Here is a 17,976-nt window from a genome sequence, read left to right on the forward strand (position 1 = left end):
AAGAAACTAAACAGTCAGGGAATGGTGCCAGCTGCGAGATTATTCTCAATCAGTGCTAAAAAGTCATAGTGATCTAACGTCTTGGCACCGAGTGACCCTGTATCATGCTGGACTAACACATAATCCAATCCAAGGCCTCCTCTCCAGTCTTAGATTCCTATCTTTTCCAGAAAAGTGATTACATTTGGCAAGCTTATCCAAGTTCTGACAATTCTATAACCCCACACAAGTCTGCGTCTGGGGGAGATGTCACACCAACATATTGAGACTCCTACAAATGGCTGATGCAGGCCCCCTCCCAGAGGGCATTGCCCAATGGTTAACATGGACAGAGGGTGAAGGATGAGAGTCTTCAGACTAGAGATAGGGGAGACTGAGCTCAGGCTAATTAGTGGGCTAGGGTACAAATATCAAGAAGAAATCCTTTCTCAGCTTAGTATGTTATGGTTAATGTGACAGATAAACTCATCTCCTACAGTAAAACCTGCTAAAGCCAGAACCTGTGTAAGGTGGAAACCTGTCAGAGAAGGAAAACTCAAATATTTTCCACTAAAACAAGCAACAGAAAACTGGTAAGACTGCACCTTGTCAAAGGCAGAAAATTTGCACAACACCCCAGAAAACAAGGCAGTGCCGTTGAGTTCTGGCTGTCACAGGTTTTACTTGTAATTTGTGATTGACCGGTTGAGTTCCAAATGACTGCTTTGCTCTCTGTCCCCCTAACCCAGACCACGTACTACTTCAATTTGGACCCAAATTTCCTTTTTTGACTCAGATTCCACTACACACTCCCATATACATGTATCTTCCATTGACTGGACAGCTGTACTTTTCCTAAATACTGACCGCATGAACCTTTCGACCTCTGTCCCTTGCTTATGCTCTTCTTTCTGCCTTGATGTTCCTTCCCCTCCCTGCATCTGCCTGGCAAAATGAAAACTGAACTCAGCCTATAAGGCCCAGATAAAAACACTTCCTTCTCTGAAAAACCCTTTTCTATCCCCCAGGGCAAGACTAATTGCTCCCTCTGCAAACTCTTGTTGAAATTCTTAGCACAAAGTATCCCTTAGCACAAAGCTGTGTGTGCATCTCTTTTGCTGTGCATCACCTGTACCCAGCACGGTGCCTCGCACACTGTAGATAATTGGTAAATATGATGAATGGATGCTAATGTTCAGAAGTCAAGCTCAATCTTGAGCAAGATTCATTGCTTCAAACTCAAGATGAATTAGGAACACTAGTATTTGAAGGGGATTAAATTGCAAAGACATCTTGCCTTGCCTAGGGCAGTACTTGGGCCTTCTTTGTGCCTGATACAGTGCCTGAAATGTAGTATGTATTTAATATATGTGTGTTGAATTAGCGTTCTATTTCGAATATGGTAGGACAGGGCTTGGTGACTACACATGATGGAGTAGGAGGCTGAGAAAGTCCAGCCTGGCAGGGTAAAGGTCTAAATAGTTACAGATACAGACAAGCATGAGGGCTACGACACAAAGGAAAGGGAGACAGAGAAGAGCAATGGGGAATCATGGTGAGGAGTCCTCAGAAGAGTGACAGGTTCCCTGTGGTGCCTGTGGCTGGGTCTCCGGCAACGGCAACGAAAAAGGCAGGATGGAGCAGGGGCCCTGGTGGAGGAACTGCGGCAGAAGCAGGCCAAACAATCTGGGATCCAAGGTTAGAGGGAGACCACAGAAAAGACGGACTTTTGCTGAGTAAGTTTCTTAACTTCCTGAGTTACAGAGACTGGGCATGGGACGAGCCTGCAGGTTGGGGACCTGGGTACACCTTGGCATGGAGAGACTGCCAGCATTGGCAACCAGCAAGGCCTGATAGAACTGGCAAGAAAACTTCCACAGTCATCCTAAATTAAAAGAACACAATGAATGGGCTCTAGACTTTCCTCCTGTAAAACGCTTCTTAAGAGTGACATCTAGGGGTAAGTGCCTTTTAAGTATGCTCATCAAACTGCTTTGTAAACACGTGCTTGTAAAGGTGTTTTCTGGCCCCTGTATTTCTTCAGCTTGATTTGATACACATTTGCTTAGTTCCTACTGTGTGCAAACAATATCTTCAAAATGCTTGTTCATATGAGACCAAGCTGTTCAGTTTCTTTGAGAACTGTCCTCTATTGAACTTATGCACAATTAGTAACAGTGCATGTCCTATTTCCCTTGGCATGGGTTACTATTCTGATTAGGAAAATCATGTAATGTTTATGTCTGTAAGGAAATCTCTATAAGAATGTGAATAGGGACCATATGATATTCAAATATTTCCATCATTTAAAAAACCATTAGGTTTCATAATTAGGTTTACACCCACTCCTCACTTATCAACATGGTTATGTTCCAAAGACCAGGTTGTTATGTGAAAATTGGCATTATGTAAAAATAGAGGATTACCATATTGGATCACAAAATGGAGGATGACTGCATTGTTACATAACTGCCAAACTACTGAGAATCATGGTCCGGCCAAGATGACACATAACCTTAACCATTACAGTCAGTGTTACTCTCACCTTGCACCTTGGCATACATCGTTAATGCATAAAATAGCTGGATAGTAGATTTTTCACTATTGTTGTAAGTGCAAAATGTCAGATAATGAGATAGTCAATAAGTAAGGAGAAGGTATACTTCCTTTTCTGATGTATGGATATTCAGCCTGCATCTTGAAGGCTTATAAACTTCCATGTGATGGTGGTTGACCAATCTGCACATGAATTGCTGTTTTATTAATTCATAATATATGGCATATCACAGGGAAGGAAGAAGCCTTAAAGATGATCTAGACCGATCCAACTCCCACCCTCTGCAGAAACTGCCCCTCCAGCATTCACTCCTTCACTCAGCAAATACCCACTGAGACCTTACTATGTCTCAGGCCGGTGTGGGGATACAGGTCCCATGTGGCCTTGTGCATAGAGCTTATAGTCTGAAAACGGTAAAGACAAACAGCAAACTAGTACAAATAGTTCTATGCTATGATAGATGCTATGAAGCAAACGTGCATAGGCAAAGAACAACAGGAGGGGGCCTCATATAGAAGACTGCTTTGGGGATGACATTTAAGCCTAAAGGGCAATGAGGGGCACTCCTGGAGAAGGCCTGAGCAGAGGAACAGCTGGAATGATGGAAGAGGCGGAGGAGTGCCACTGTGATGGAAGAAGTCAGCAAATGAAGGAACAGAGGGGCTGAAGGGGACAAGGATCCCAGTGCACAGGGCCTTGCAGACCAAGTTTAGACCTTTAGATTGTATTCCAAGTGATACAGGAAGCCACCGAATGGCTTTAAATTAGGGACTAACATTATCTCTTTTTCTTAAAATTCAGTTTTTAACCAAAGTCTGATTTATTTACAACCTTCTAAAAGACCAAATACATAACAGAAAACCACTAAAATGTTGACAGTGTCATCATGAAAGGTGGAATAATGGTTTTTTGATATCTTCCTGATATTTTAGATATTTTCCTGGCTTTGTTTTTAATATTAGAAAAAAACTACATTCTTAGATGAAAATAAAAGAGGAAGCTGAATTTCATTGGCCAATGATATAAATGTATTTGTATGTTATATATGCTCTATAACTATTCACTGACATTTAAAACAAAGTGGCTTAAAGTAAATAAGTAGTAGGTAAAACATGTTTTCTTTTTCATCTGTTCAGTAGGGAGAGACTTTTCTCAGAAGAATTAATTTATTAAAATCATTATCATCCAAATATATCATCAGCTTAGCACCCTGTGTAGGATGCTGTTCCACAAGGCTAACGGATACTCTTGAGTTCAGATGGTGGGCCTTGGTTTTGTGTCCAGGGGTTCGAATTGGTTCATTCTGGTTCAACCCTTTCAGAGAATTTGCATTTCTAACAATTCCCAGGAAGTTATACATAAGAATCACCTGTTGATCTTGTTAAAATGTAGATTCTGATTCAGTATACCTGGGGTGGAAATTAAAGTTCTCAGCAGGGGTTCGAACTTGAAGGAACCAGTTTGAAGCCCTGTTTGTATCTTTTTGTCTAATTACAGTTTGTTCCTGAACTCTCGTCTATTCTAGAAATAATTGATGAATATGGCTCTGTGCTGAATTAGCTACCTTGGAAAGAAGGGTGGGATTTAGTGCAACCTTTCTTTTTCAGTTCCCCTATCCTCCATCCCCTGACCGCTAGCTAGGCATGTTTTTAATTCTTTGCGGAAAAGGCTTATCCCACCCTTAACAAAAAGTAGATCAACTTTTCTCCAGCCTTCCTAACAGGTTCTTCAAATATGCTGCATGTATTCATTAACCTTATCATTTCAGAATTAGTGAATCACTGCAGATGAGGGCATCTTTCATTCAAAATGTAAATATATACAACATTCTTTAGCTTATCTAAAAATGACAGCTTTATTATACTATTATACAAGATTCTGAGACACTATTCAGAAAGTTTGACAGAAGATGTAGTCCCTGATCCTGAAGAACTTCAACTCAAAAAGAAAACATAAAACTAAGGAACAGAGAATCTTTCTGGCAGGCTTCCAAAAACCTGCTGCTGTCGAGCAGTGTGTCTCATGAGGGAGACTCATAGCAACCCTATAGGACAGAGCAGAACTGCCCCATAGGGTTTCTAAGGATTTACAGAAGCAGACTGCCACGTGTTTCTCCCTCGGAGTGGCTAATGGGTTCAAACTTCTGACCTTTCGGTTGGCAGTTGAGCACTTTAATCACTGCACCACCAGAGTGCCTTCCTGGAAGGCTTAGCAGTATGTAAAAAAGTTATGTCAAGGTCTGAGTCAAATGAAGAAGCTTGCTGCTTGTCTTTATCAAGCTGGAAACTTTATAAACTTGGCATATAGATAATTTAATAGTGTGGTGTTCAGCTTGGTTCCTGCTGAGTGAGGAGGGTGGGAGGAATGGGCAGAGATGGGGGGAATGGGCAGAGAAAGAATGTAGAAGAGGGGACAGGGAATGAGGCAGGACAGGCAGAGTTTTGGACCCCATTTGCTCTCTTTAGCCACCTACAATGCTGCTTCTTCATGTTTTACATATTGCAGTTCTGCCTAAGATTTCATTGCGAAAAGAGTTTCTCGACTTTAAAAGTTTTCAAAGTTTGAAGATCCATTGTGATATCTTTAAACTACTGTTTATTGAGTGTCTGCTGTGGTCTAGAGAGTGGGCTAAGCATTTTACTGATACCACTTAAACAATCCCTAGAAAACCACATGAGGGAGGTGTTATTCCTACTTTACAGATGAGAAAACTGAGGTTCTAAAAGGTTAAGTGATTTGTGCCAAACACACAGCTATTAAGTGGTAGGACCAGGATTCAAATTCCTTGTCTGCTCCAAAGCCTATCCTTTCAGCTATAGGCTATGCTGTATCTGTGTTTAAGGCTCATTGTGCATATATTCACAGGCACTTAAAATGTATGAAACACTGCAAAATATAGATGTCTCCACGTACAGCAACACTGACAAAGGTGTGTTTTTAGTGTCGCACACAATCTGGATGTTGCTTTAGTGAGAGGTTTTAACAGCATAAGAAACAAGCTTTGGTAACAAAGGATGGGAAAATGCTCCCAGACCAGGAGGATAAACTCTACAAAGGCTTCTTGCAGGAAGCTGCCTATAGGGGGAGGCAGCCTCTCCTAGGCTTCCCCATGCCAAAAATCTTTTCATTAAAGAATATTTTGGAACTTAAAAAAAAAAAGAACGTTAAAGGGGAAGAACTGCTGGGATTTTAAGGGGTGACATGGGCACTACAGGGGCATGTGCGAATGTTGTCAGCAACAGGAAAGACGGGCAGTCATTCTAGGTAAAACCAGTGGAAAAAAGGAAGAGAACATATATACAGAAACAGAAGAGCCCGGTAATTCCTTGCTTTTGTCTGATTCTTTAAATTGCAGTGTTACTGCTGTTTATCTTAAGCCGGTCAGATGAACCTCACTCCCCTGGAGAAGAGCATTGAATGCTTTTCCCCCTTTGAATGATGAAATTCTTCCAGGGTTTTCTTTTTATGGAACCATTTTTCTCTTCCAGGAAGTTGTCAAAAGTTGTGATTTGTAACTTTAAAGAAAAACAGGACTGAAGTGTGTCAAGACCTGGAAATAGTCTGAAATCCTAAAACCATCTGGCCACAGAGATCTCAGTTTCTCTGACAACACCACTGGAACTGTGGGAAGGCAAATCTTGTAATCACCAAACCAAGAATCAGACAGGAGAGCAAACAAGAGCAGACACGTTTCAAAACGATATGCCCCGGCTCCTGTTCCACTGAACGTGAAGGCCCATGTTATCTCCCAAGGCCTCTGGGGCTTACGAAGAGTCTGAGGACAAGACTTGTTCCTGAAATACTGAGTGCAAACCAAACCATGTTTAAACGGAACCCAAGGCAAATGCACATATGAAGCAATCACTTTTTGCCTGTATTTATGTTTGTATAGGTGCATTTGTGGTAGTAAGTACAACTTTTCTGAACTGTGTTCATTTAAGTTACTAAATTTGCACGTGTGAAAAATGTTCCCCTTGGGTATTTGAAATATTTGGTAGTCAAAACTGGACGCAGACCTAGAAGAAATGAAAAAGAATCTGAACATCCCCCCCACCCCCCGGAAGGTGGGTAGACTCATGCAGGAGCTTGTTTACAGGTAAGCAAGATGATCCTCAGTGCTTTGTAGAACCTGTGGTCAAGCTGACAAGATTTCAAATGAGAGAAGGGACAATCCTTTACAAAAATGACAAAAGCATATGGCAATGCAGTAAGAATTCCCTGTGGTAGTAATTTGATAAAGACACACCTGTAGCAAAAATCAAGAGAAGCTCAAAACTGTATGCAAGTCCTAAAAAAAAATTAGGTAAAATTTGAGTCTTCTTGCCAGTGTCCTAGAGTCCTGGTGGCACAGTGGTTAAACAGCTTGGCTGCTACCCAAAAGGTCGGCAGTTTGAATCCACCAGCCACTCCTTGGAAATCCTATGGGGCAGTTCTACTCTGTCCTATAGGGTTGCTATGAGTCGGAATCGACAGCAACAGGCTTGGGTTTTTTTTGTTTTTGTTTTTTTCCTGGTAGCCAATGTCCTGAATGCATAAATACTCAATGGCTAAACCTGCTCCGCAGAAGCTCTTCCTTAAAGCCCCCCTTCAGTACCAGCGTCACCCTGGTGTTATTTGCCAGTCTCACTGACTGGGAGTCCCTGGGTGGCGCAAATAGTTAAGCACTTCACTACTGTGGGAAAGGTTGGCAGTTAGAACCCACCCAGAGGCACTTCATAAGAAAGCAGTCTGCTTCCGAAAGGTCACAACCTTGAAAATCCTATGGAGTGCGGTTCTACTCTGCAACCCTTAGGGCCACCATGAGTCGAGCTGACTCCACAGCAACTAAGAACATCTGCAATCCCACTGATTATGAATTAGTTTTAGCTGCTGTTTGGTTCTGGTACGAGGATTACTGAGAAGAGTCGTTTTGCACTTGGGGAAGGAATGTACGAGACGGGGGAGGAGGTAGAGTCTGCCATTCCAGCAGAGTGCTGAGGCGAGGCCAGCCTCAAGGTGGAATGAGAGGTGAGGGCTACATGCCCTGCAGACTTTCCGGCCTCCTGGTTGGTGTTCACTGTAGGTGATGAAGAGGGAGGCAATTTACCTGAAATTTCTGGAAGTATGGGCTTGTCTTCTTTCCAGAAGTTCCCATCACAAACAGGAAGTCTGGGGTTAGCACGAACGGCACTCTCTCCTTATTAATGCCCAGAAAACTTTTGTAATTCCCAAGAATGTGCCCAAAGTCAATATGAAATAGATTTCCTTAAGAGAAGAAAATGTTTGACATCATTACGCTGGCATAAGTGCTTGTAACGACACTCTGGTATGTTTACTTCTTGAAGTAGTTTCTAAGTTGCCCGAAAATGAGCTATCTTGGGCAAGACAGCTATTTTTAACATTGTTCATCAGCTTCTGATACTTTTTGTCTGAGCAGGTGTGTGAAAGTAGTACTCACAGAGCCCTCTTTGAACCAAATGTGTTTTTGATAGTCTTTGGGTGTTCTTTACATGACAGCCAAATGCCATTAACAAATTCTCAGAATCATTCTTAGAAACATAAATCAGACTCTCTGGCTAATCTGTCATCATTATGCCTAAGACCCTCTCATGTGTTATCTCTTTTGGTTCTCACATAGAGTAAATGATTTGCCTCAATTTAATGCTTTTTCCAGATTCTACTCTTAAACCGACCCAAATTTTATAGAGAAAAATCTCATGGTTTGGTGGCCCATACTGACCACTGTCAGTGCGGACAGTGAACCAGTGAGGGGTGGGTCAGATTTAAGAATATCTGCAAGGTATTTTTGTTGCTTCTCTGCAAATCTGATGTTGATCACTCCCCTCTTCCTTAGCTTCTGAAATATCACCTTTTCCCAGTTTTTTTTGTTTTTGCTCTCTCTCTGACTGTTCATTCCTAAGTCTCATTTGCTGCCTCTTTTTCCCTTACCCACTCCCTGGTCTTCAAGGTGGACGGTCTCTCTAGGGTGATCACATTATCTGTGCCCCTTCCTAGTAATGACTTCTAACGACATGCTCCAGCCTTGAACTCCATTTAAATATCACTATGCCACAAATAAACTCACCTGTCTCCGTGATCATAATATTGTCGTTGTGCCTGTCTCCTATTCCAAGGACAAAGGTTGCCACACAGTAGCCAGCACAGGAATAAACAAATCTCTCCACTGCTGCCTGAAACTAATTAAAATGCATCTGAATATTAATTGTGTTTTATCTACAAAGAGCAGCATGAATCTATTATAAATTACTCCCCAAAAGACAGTGTTCTGGAAACCATTTTCAAAGAGCAAGAGCAATGCTCGATTTCATTTAGTGTTATTTCTGTTAATTAAGTGCCAGCTTTCTCATTGCTCTGCTTACATTTTAGGTGAAGATCCAATACATCACGAAAGCACAAGGAGAAAACCCGAGTCAAAGGGCAACGGTAATTTAATCAAAGGTTTGCTTCCTCTCCATGCATCACTTGCCAGCACCTCTACCGAGCCCACAATAACTTCTTCATTGGTGATGGTATGTTTTGCTTGTGACCACTTACAGTATGCATGAGTTCACAAATCCACGTGTACAACAGATTAATAAATGCTACTAATTATATTTCCTCCCCAAAAGGCTGTTAACCACACGAATGAGAAGTGTTAAGCCTGTGTTGCAGAACTTTAAATGACAGCCAAACAGCCTAACCACACAGCTTGTGAAGGATTCAGCATATGCACTTCAGAAGGATGGTGGAACTGACATTTTCAGCATCCATAATTTACCATTTAGATTACAGTGCAGTTGTAAATTATAAATTATAGGGTATGTGGTATTTTCCCAGGTAGGAAAGAATTTATACATTTTGTTGTTGTTTGCCATTGAGTCAATTCCAACTCATAGCGACCCTACTGACAGAGTAGAACTGCCCCATCGGTTTCCTAGGCTGAAATCTTTATGGGAGCAGACTGCCAGGTCTTTACTCTTGCAGAGCCGCTGGCGGGTTCAAACTGTTGGCCTTTTGATTAGCGGTCAAGTGCTTAATTATTGCACCACCAGGGCTCCTAATTTATACATGGGTAACTAAAATTTTCTGCTGAACAACAAAGATAGATAGCCATAAAAGGTGCTAATATTTTACAGAGCCAAATTTTATGCAAAGCATGCCTGATAATCATAGGAGAGGCAAATGGTCATTGAGTCCTGAACTGACCGCCTCTGTTTTACACATATACTATGTCACTGCAGGGAAAGAACTAACAACCCCCACAACCTCAGAAGTAAGGCCTTCACCATCATGTCAGGAGGCATGACGCTGGTAGATCCTTTGAAAACGGGAAACCACTATTGCTATATAAATGACAGCTTATAAGGAGCCTTTAGAGTGGGAAAGCACATGAGCTCACCTTTTCTTCAAGAGGGCACCTTTCTTTGAGCCAGTGATTCAGGATTTCATCTTTAAATGCACCCGTGTTGCCCACAGTGCTTTGCTGAATTTTGGCAATTGTGGTGGCGTCTTTCACGATCTCGATCATTCCTACATGAGGATGCATAGAGTTTGATGTGGATTGGGGCCTAGTGCCTGACCCAGAGGAGGAACGGCTACCATATTTTTATACAAATAACGCGCACGTTCTAAGTTTGTTTGTCAGCTGCACTCCCCCTGTAAGGTATTTTCATATGTGTGCTATGCTGATTTTTTTACAGCAACATGTGGAAGAGGAATGGCATGGCAGCGCTTATGAAAATACCTTGCAGGGGAAGGGTGCGGTTGGCAAACATAGAAGGCGTGTGTTATTTGCGTAACAATACGGTATTTCTTTGTTGAGTGAAGGAGAGAGGGCTTTCTGATCACAGGCCTGTTTTCCAGGTTTGTGCTTTTTTTGTTCTTAGGAGGGGGAGAAGGAAAAGGGGGGGATATGGAAGTTGTGTGGAACATGCTTTTTTCAATATCCCTGAATTGAAAAAGGAAAGAGTTGTCTTTCAATGATAATAAATAAAAGCATTTACATGCCGAGCATATCCTTCCTCACTTGGCAATCTGTTCTTTTTCCTTTTATACATTACAGGGTCAAATGTAAATGGTTTTGTACAGTTCTCAAATCAGAAACTTGAATAAAAATATGTTTGATTGAAACTAAAATGTTAAATGTCTATAAAAGCACCTAAGAGTAGAGTGTGCAATAGCTTTGATAATGTGAATTCTGGGATATTACAATAAGTGACAGATCTTTCCATCTATTTTTAAATGTTATTTGGTGAGAGAGAAGTTTAAGGTGCATTGAAACTTGAATTAAAGTTTAGAGGTGGAGAAGAGGAGGGAACAAGTTTTTACAAAATCTTTTCCATGTATAGTCACAAGGATTTGAATCATGTATTCATGTAATTTCAACATATCCATATTAAATTTAGAGACACATCCACCAGCCTTGGAATATTTTCTTCCTTTTTATATGGACTGTGATCATACACTGAAGTAATTATGATCTTTCTAAATTAGCTGAGTGGTGTATTCATCTCCTGAGGTAACCACATACCTATTTTGTCACCAGTTGAAATGCAACCATAGGGCAGGAGGCACAGGTCCAAAGATTCAGTCTCCCAAATGGATTCCATGATTCGTAGAATCTGGGCATCAAAACACAAAGCATTTCCATTATAAATATATATTTATCTAATATACTTTTCCCTATCTGATAACACAAGACATGTAAGTAAACATAAATTACTAAGTAATGGCTACTTTCATTTATCATCCTAATACTCAAGTTCCCCTTCTTTGGGAGCCTGTTAATTTTGGTACCAGTTTTAAACCTTGGGGAAAAGGATAAATGGGTGTCTTTTGGGGTAAGGCTTTAGCCCTGTTTCATCATCTATGTACCCACATGTTCCATTCTAAAACCCTTACTAAATTTTACTCTCTTAAGCTACAATCAAAGCAACAATAACACTGATAATGATAGCTAACATTTACTAAGTGTATTCACCCTGTAATGTGGATATGATTATCATCCACATTCTGTAGGTGAAGAAACGAAGACTTAGAGAGCTTAAATAACCTGCCCTTTGCTGCCAAGCTTTGTGCCTCAATAAGAAGATGAAGCGCATAACGGGCAAGTACATTTTCCCTCAAAATGAGAGGAACTATATAGTGTTGTTTTGCATTTTTGAGGTGCTCACCTTCAAATAATTAAAAAAGTTCTACAGATTTATTTGAAATTTAATAAACTTTCAAAAGTTCTGAAGGATATTCTAAATACCTCTGGATAATACATATACCATTGTTGGGGGCGGGGGAGGGAAGCAAGGGTACTGTTGTTTCCATATTAGAAAGAAATAAAAACAGAAACAGAAAAATTGAAAATATGATCAGTTTTTAAATACGCTACATTTTATATATCTATAAGGGCTTTGTCTAGGGCCTATTTTAAATAAATCATATGCTTATTTAAAATATATTAAATATGTTCAGCAGAAATATGTTACCTTTATACATTGAAAAACTAGAAAATGGAGATTATTACTTTACAGATTTGCAAAGCTAAAGTTTACCCAGAAATGTTAGAAAATATGAAAATAATTAGCATCGATACCTTCACCATTCACCTTCTGTGCTAGTAATCCATAAGTCTCATTGTTAACTGTGTGACTTCTCCAATCCACCTACCTGCTCCTCTTTTCTCTCCTTCCCATCATTTCATTCACATGAGTCTGTGTATGTGTTAAGTATATCTAAAGAGAGATGTATCTATGGCTGTGTAGATATGTCTATGAATATGGATAAAGTGGGTGCAGGGGGAAAATATGTCTATTTTCTGTTACCAAACTTGAAATGGTGTGTGTAAAAAAGAGGTTAGGTAAGTATATCTGTTGGATGTGCATCTTCTCAGAATGGATAGAGTTATGATGCTCACCAGATTGCATATCTAATGGCCCACAGCCATATTCCCCAAGTGAAAACTCTCTATTGTGTAATCTTTGATCCCTGTTCGTCATACAAAAAAGGAAGCTAGAATCAGTAGAAGGTATTTTTAGATCTAATACAGAATGCTTTTTTCAGATAATTGGGGGGAAAAAAAGGTTCTTAACAACAGTGTACCTGTAAAATTAGCATATCTTGACGCAGATCATCACCATGTTTAAAGATGATTCCAATTGTTTCCTTTGACAGAGCTGTAGGGTCAGCACATTTAAACTCAAGCCACAGGGGCTTTTTCTTGGAGGCCATCACTTTACATTTTTCAATCTGTAAGAAAGTGGCCACATGTTTTCTACACACAGTGAAAATACTTTGTGGAGACACAAATCTTCATATAAACCATCACTATATACAACCAGGACAAAGTTCTAGTTGAAAAACTATTTTCAATGATTTGGAACTTACATACATTGCTAGTGGGAATGTAAATTGTATAGCCACTCATAAACTTGCCATCTGACCAAGCTATTGCACGAAGTATTTACTCAAAATGTAAATGAAAACAAATTGTGGTATATTCATACATGGGGTACTTGCTGTTGTTAGGTGCCATTGAGTCGGCTCTGACTCATAGTGACCTCATATATAACAACAAAATGAAATGTTGCCCATTGTTGCAGCCACTCTGTCAATCCATCTCATTGAGGGTCTCCCTCTTTTTTGCTGACCCTCTACTTTACCAAGCATGATATATTTCTCCAGTGATTGGTTCCTCCTGATGACATGTCGAAAGTAAGCAAGACAAAGTCTCACCATCCTCACTTCTAATGAGCATTCTAGCTGTACCTCCTCCAAGACAGATTTGTTCATTCTCCTGGCAGTCCACAGTATATTCAACATTCTTCGCCAACACCACAGTTCAGATGCATCAGTTCTTCTTAGGTCTTCTTCACTGTCCAGTTTTCACATGCATATGAGGCAACTGACAATATCATGGATTGGGACAGGCGTACCTTAGTCATCAAAGTGACATCTTCGCTTTTTGGTACTTTAAAGAAGTCTTTTGCAGCATATACGCCCAATGCAATATGTTGTTTGGTTTCTTGACTGCTGCTTCTATGGGCATTGATTATTGATCCAAGAAGAATGAAATCCTTGACAACTTCAATATCCTCATCATTTATCATGATGTTTATTCGTGCAGTTGTAGGGATTTTCATTTTCTTTATGTTCACATATAATCCATACTGAAGGCTGTAGTCTTTTACCTTCATCAGTAAGAGCTTCAGGTCAGATGTATCTTCACTTTTGGCAATCAAGGTCGTGTCATCTGCCTATCTTAGGTTGTTAATGAATTTTTCTTCAACCCGGATGCCACGTTTTTCTTCATATAGCCCAGCTTCTCGGATTATTTGTTTAGCATACAGATTGAATAAGTAAGGTAAAAAAGTACAACTCTGCCACACACCTTTTCCAATTTTAAACCATGCATTATATACCATTGTTCTGTTCCCAAATGACCGCCTCTTGATCTATGTAGAGGTTCTGCATGAGCACAATATGGTGTTCTGGAATTCCCATTCTTTGCAGTGTTATCCATAATTTGTTATGATTCACACAGTTGAATGCCTTTGTATAGTCAATAAAACACAGGTAAACGCAGGTACTACTCAACCATAAAAAGGAAGACTACTGATACATACAACATGGATGAATCTGAAAGTGTAGGCTAAATGAAGGAAGCCTGATACAAAAACTACATATTGTATGATTCCACTTAATGAAATTCTAGAAAAGGCAAAATTATATGATAGAAAGTAGAGCTGTTGCTTGGGGCTGGATCTGGGAGAAAAAAACTGACTGCAAAGAAACTTTTTCGGTGTTGGAAATGTTCTATATCTTGATTGTGGTGGTGATTACAAGATTGTATACATTTAAATGTACGGAGCTGTACACTTAAAATGGAAAATTTTTATGGCATACAAATGATATCTCAATAAGGCTTATTTAAAACAAAATGGAAGGGATGTTTACTCATACTGAGGCCTTTAGTGGCAAATGATTAGAGAAGGGCTTGACAGAAGTCCATCTTGGACTCTTCAGTGTCCCCATCTCTACATAAATGTTAGCCTTTAAACTTCTGGGCCATCAAAGCATGCACAGACATTTCTACACCATAAAGACCATGCAGAGACATCAAGCTGATACCTACCACCAGTGCTCCTGCTTTCAGTCCAGGGTCATATGGAACTCTAAAGCTTTTAGGGAGATTAGAATTCTGCAGGTTTTCAAGCTTTTGCTTAAGCTGTGAAATAACTGTAATTGTCAAAAGCACACAAAAGTTATATGAGTTCAAGAAATCAATATTATCTATAACATTTACTGAGTACTAATTTATTCATAGCATTCGGTACATTTGGTCTGGTGTGGAACAGGAGAAAAGAGGGTAGGTCGCTGCCTTTGAGGAACTAACTGACCATTTGAGGTGCAAGATAAGTTGGCTTAGTGTGCGCAATGTCACTATGTACAAATACTGCAACGGGGGATACAACTATGTGAAAATATGTGAAATAGCATACAGACCCCATACAGTCAGGTAGACAAGGATGCTCTGAGGGTAGTGCTAAAGAATTAATGCTGTAGTTTTCATTACAACATGTGAAACTTTGAACTGCCATCTGATTTGGGAAACAGATATTTGAAGACAATATTACATGGAGTTGGGCTGCATTTCTTTAAGTTTTTTTCAAAAGAGGAATTTAAGTTTCATGAAGATATGACAGCCGCAAAATTCTAAAGGTGAAATCCTTAGATTAAAAATTACTCTATGAAGGCCAGTGCAAAAATTTCCGTTTCTTACTTATAATAGAAACAAAAGTAAGTAAGATTATTATTACCATTATTATTTTTAGGAGAGAGCATTATTGGTGTACTGGAAAAGAAACAAAGGGCAAATGTAGAAATTTAAAATATTCAGAAGTTTAAAATACTGGCTGAGTATTTTAGTAAGTGTCCATCCATTATGAGCCATAGTGCTAGGTCTAGGTATATAAAAGTGAATAAGAGACATCCCCTGACTTCAAGGCTCATATAGTTTAACAGATAAGAAAGATGTACTAATGACTACATAGTAAATATAGTATGAACTACATAGTTTAATGTAGTAATATACAAATGTAGTGTCAGCCAAAAACTATGGGAATGCACAGGAGTAATTAATTTTCCTAGGGTAGGGACAGGAAGAGGATATTGGAAATAGCTTCAGAGGAGATGATAATATATATATATCACACGCACACACGCATGAAGAAATGCAAAAAATTTAAAATACTTCTCAATAATTCATGACTTTTAAAGACTAAACAGTTGAAAACTGTATGCATATATTCAAAGATGGAGAGAAAAACATACGGATTTGGAAATACCTAATTTTTTTTTTTTTTTGGTGGGGGTACAATTGTTCTTAAAAAAAAAAATCTACCTTACATTTGCATAATATTTTAAAATTTTTCAAAGAGCTTCATATCTGTTATTACAACTTCATCATTAAAAATACATACAGATAAATTATATAAATTATTAACTTGTAAAGGAGAACTTTAAATGTGCTCACTGCATGTAGACCGAAGATTTAAAAATGTGTTCTTGGCTGCCTTTAGGAAAACGCAACTTGTCTTTCAGAGGGAAGAGACTCATAGGGACAACAGCATTTGGAGTTAAAGGCATTTGTAAAGAGAACCAAGGAAATGTAGGAACTGTACCTTGGGAACTGACGTCATACTTTTCAACAGAAAGTGATTTAATATCAATGGTGACTTTTTGTAACATCTCGATTACTTGGACTTGTTGTGTAAAGTCGTGCAGCATGGCAGTCCCACAGCCCCTCAGATAAGCTTCCAGGATCACGGCAAATCTCTGTTGATAGTGCCTGGACTGGGCTATCTCACTTCTCAAGAACCAAAACAAGAAATGACCGATTCTTTTGTTCTGAAAGTGGGAACAAGAAGGTTGAAATTATTATGACTATTGCTCTAGGTCTATCAGTCTATTCTTGCTAACTTTTGAAATGTCATACTATTATCAAAATGCAAGTACTTACTCTTAAACCACGCTTCAGCAGAAATCTGGCAAGGGCACTGTCATGGTATGGCTCAAATTTCACAGCCTAAAGGAAAAACACATTGACATTTATAGGACTACATTCTATGTTGATAAATCAGGAAAAAGGAAATGGCGAAAACTGGTGCTCTACCTTAGTGGGTTTTCATGGCTAGGGTGACAAGAATCTTTCAGTCACTTAAATTCAATCCTTTCTCTTTGAGGTTACTTAGGATGAGAGTGAACCACTTGCTTAAGGTCATAGAGCAGCTGGTGACAAGAAGAGGGATTAGTAGCCAGAACTCTTGACTCACAGTCAGATATGTGATTTTGATAACTTCAAGAGGTGAAGAGGCGAGGACTTTTGCTCAAATTAAGGACTTACTTGATTTCTTGGAAGGGAAGAGAGGAAAGATGAAGATGGCTATAACAAATCTCTAAATGTGATGGTAAGAGAAAAGAAAATGGACAGTGGAACTACAGTACATATAAGGAGAAAAATATTTGTTAGATGTGAAGATCCTAAAATTCCTACAGCTTCCCGTCTTCTCAAGATATGTGTTTGTCAGCTCACTGGCAAGACACTGAGCTGGCTTACAGGTTCTCACTGCAAGTAAACAGCAGGCCTAGATTTCATCCACACAGACAGATCATGACCCCTCGCTATGCTATGTTGTATACAGAGCTTTGTGTCTGAAAATCCTTGATTTTGTATGCTTCCTAAGGTATAACTTGGTATTTATTTTCAGTATTTAGTAGTTTCGTATCAGTTGGTTAATGTAGAGAATGTTGACTTAGGTAACAGCTCTATTACTTAAGAAAAATAACCAAAAAGTTCACACACAAAAAGTAACAATCTTTGTTGGTTACCAGGGATGGGAGGGGTGGGGTGAAATACTAAATAGGCAATAGATAAGTGGTGTCTGTGGTGAAGGGTGAGACAGTACACAATACAGGGGAAACCAGCACAACTTGTACAAGGAAAGGTCATGGAAGCTCCACAGACACATCCAAACTCCCTGAGGGACTGAATGGCTGGGCGGAGGGCCGTCGGGACCATGGTCTCGGAGATCATCTAGCTAAATTGGCATAACACAGTGTATAAAGAGAATATTCTACATTCTACCTTGGTGAGTAGCGTCTGGGGTCTTAAAAGCCTGTGAGCAGCCTTCTAAGATACTCCACTGGTCTCACCCCTTCGGGAGCAAGGGAGAATGAAGAGAACAAGATACAAGGAAAAGATTAGTCCAAAGGACTAATTGTCCACAGCTACCAAGGCGTCCACCAGACTGAGTCCAGTACAGCTAGATGGTACCTGGCTACCGCCTCTGACTACTCTGATCGGGATCACAACAAAGGGTTCTGGATAGAGCTGGAGAAGGATGTAGAAAAAATTCTAACACACACGAAAAAGACCAGGTTTACTGGCCTGAAAGAGACTGGAGAAACCC

General features: G+C 39.7%; 1 protein-coding gene across 5 annotated transcripts in view; it reads right to left on the reverse strand.

The window, feature by feature from the left end:
• Window positions 1-17,976, reverse strand: part of PIK3CG (phosphatidylinositol-4,5-bisphosphate 3-kinase catalytic subunit gamma) — a 34,082-nt gene that overhangs the window by 8,299 nt on the left and 7,807 nt on the right. For all 5 annotated transcript variants that reach the window (XM_004382603.2, XM_023737052.1, XM_023737053.1 and 2 more), the window contains exons 3-10: window positions 16,527-16,592; window positions 16,189-16,414; window positions 14,640-14,743; window positions 12,608-12,754; window positions 11,046-11,136; window positions 9,915-10,045; window positions 8,601-8,712; window positions 7,623-7,780 (exon numbers count right to left, since the gene is read on the reverse strand). In XM_004382603.2, the coding sequence (XP_004382660.1) occupies window positions 7,623-7,780; window positions 8,601-8,712; window positions 9,915-10,045; window positions 11,046-11,136; window positions 12,608-12,754; window positions 14,640-14,743; window positions 16,189-16,414; window positions 16,527-16,592 (1,035 nt within the window). The remainder of the gene's footprint in view (window positions 1-7,622; window positions 7,781-8,600; window positions 8,713-9,914; window positions 10,046-11,045; window positions 11,137-12,607; window positions 12,755-14,639; window positions 14,744-16,188; window positions 16,415-16,526; window positions 16,593-17,976) is intronic.

The sequence above is a fragment of the Trichechus manatus genome, unplaced genomic scaffold (genome assembly GCF_000243295.1).
Source record: "Trichechus manatus latirostris isolate Lorelei unplaced genomic scaffold, TriManLat1.0 scaffold00096, whole genome shotgun sequence".
NCBI classification, from domain to species: Eukaryota; Metazoa; Chordata; class Mammalia; order Sirenia; family Trichechidae; genus Trichechus; species Trichechus manatus.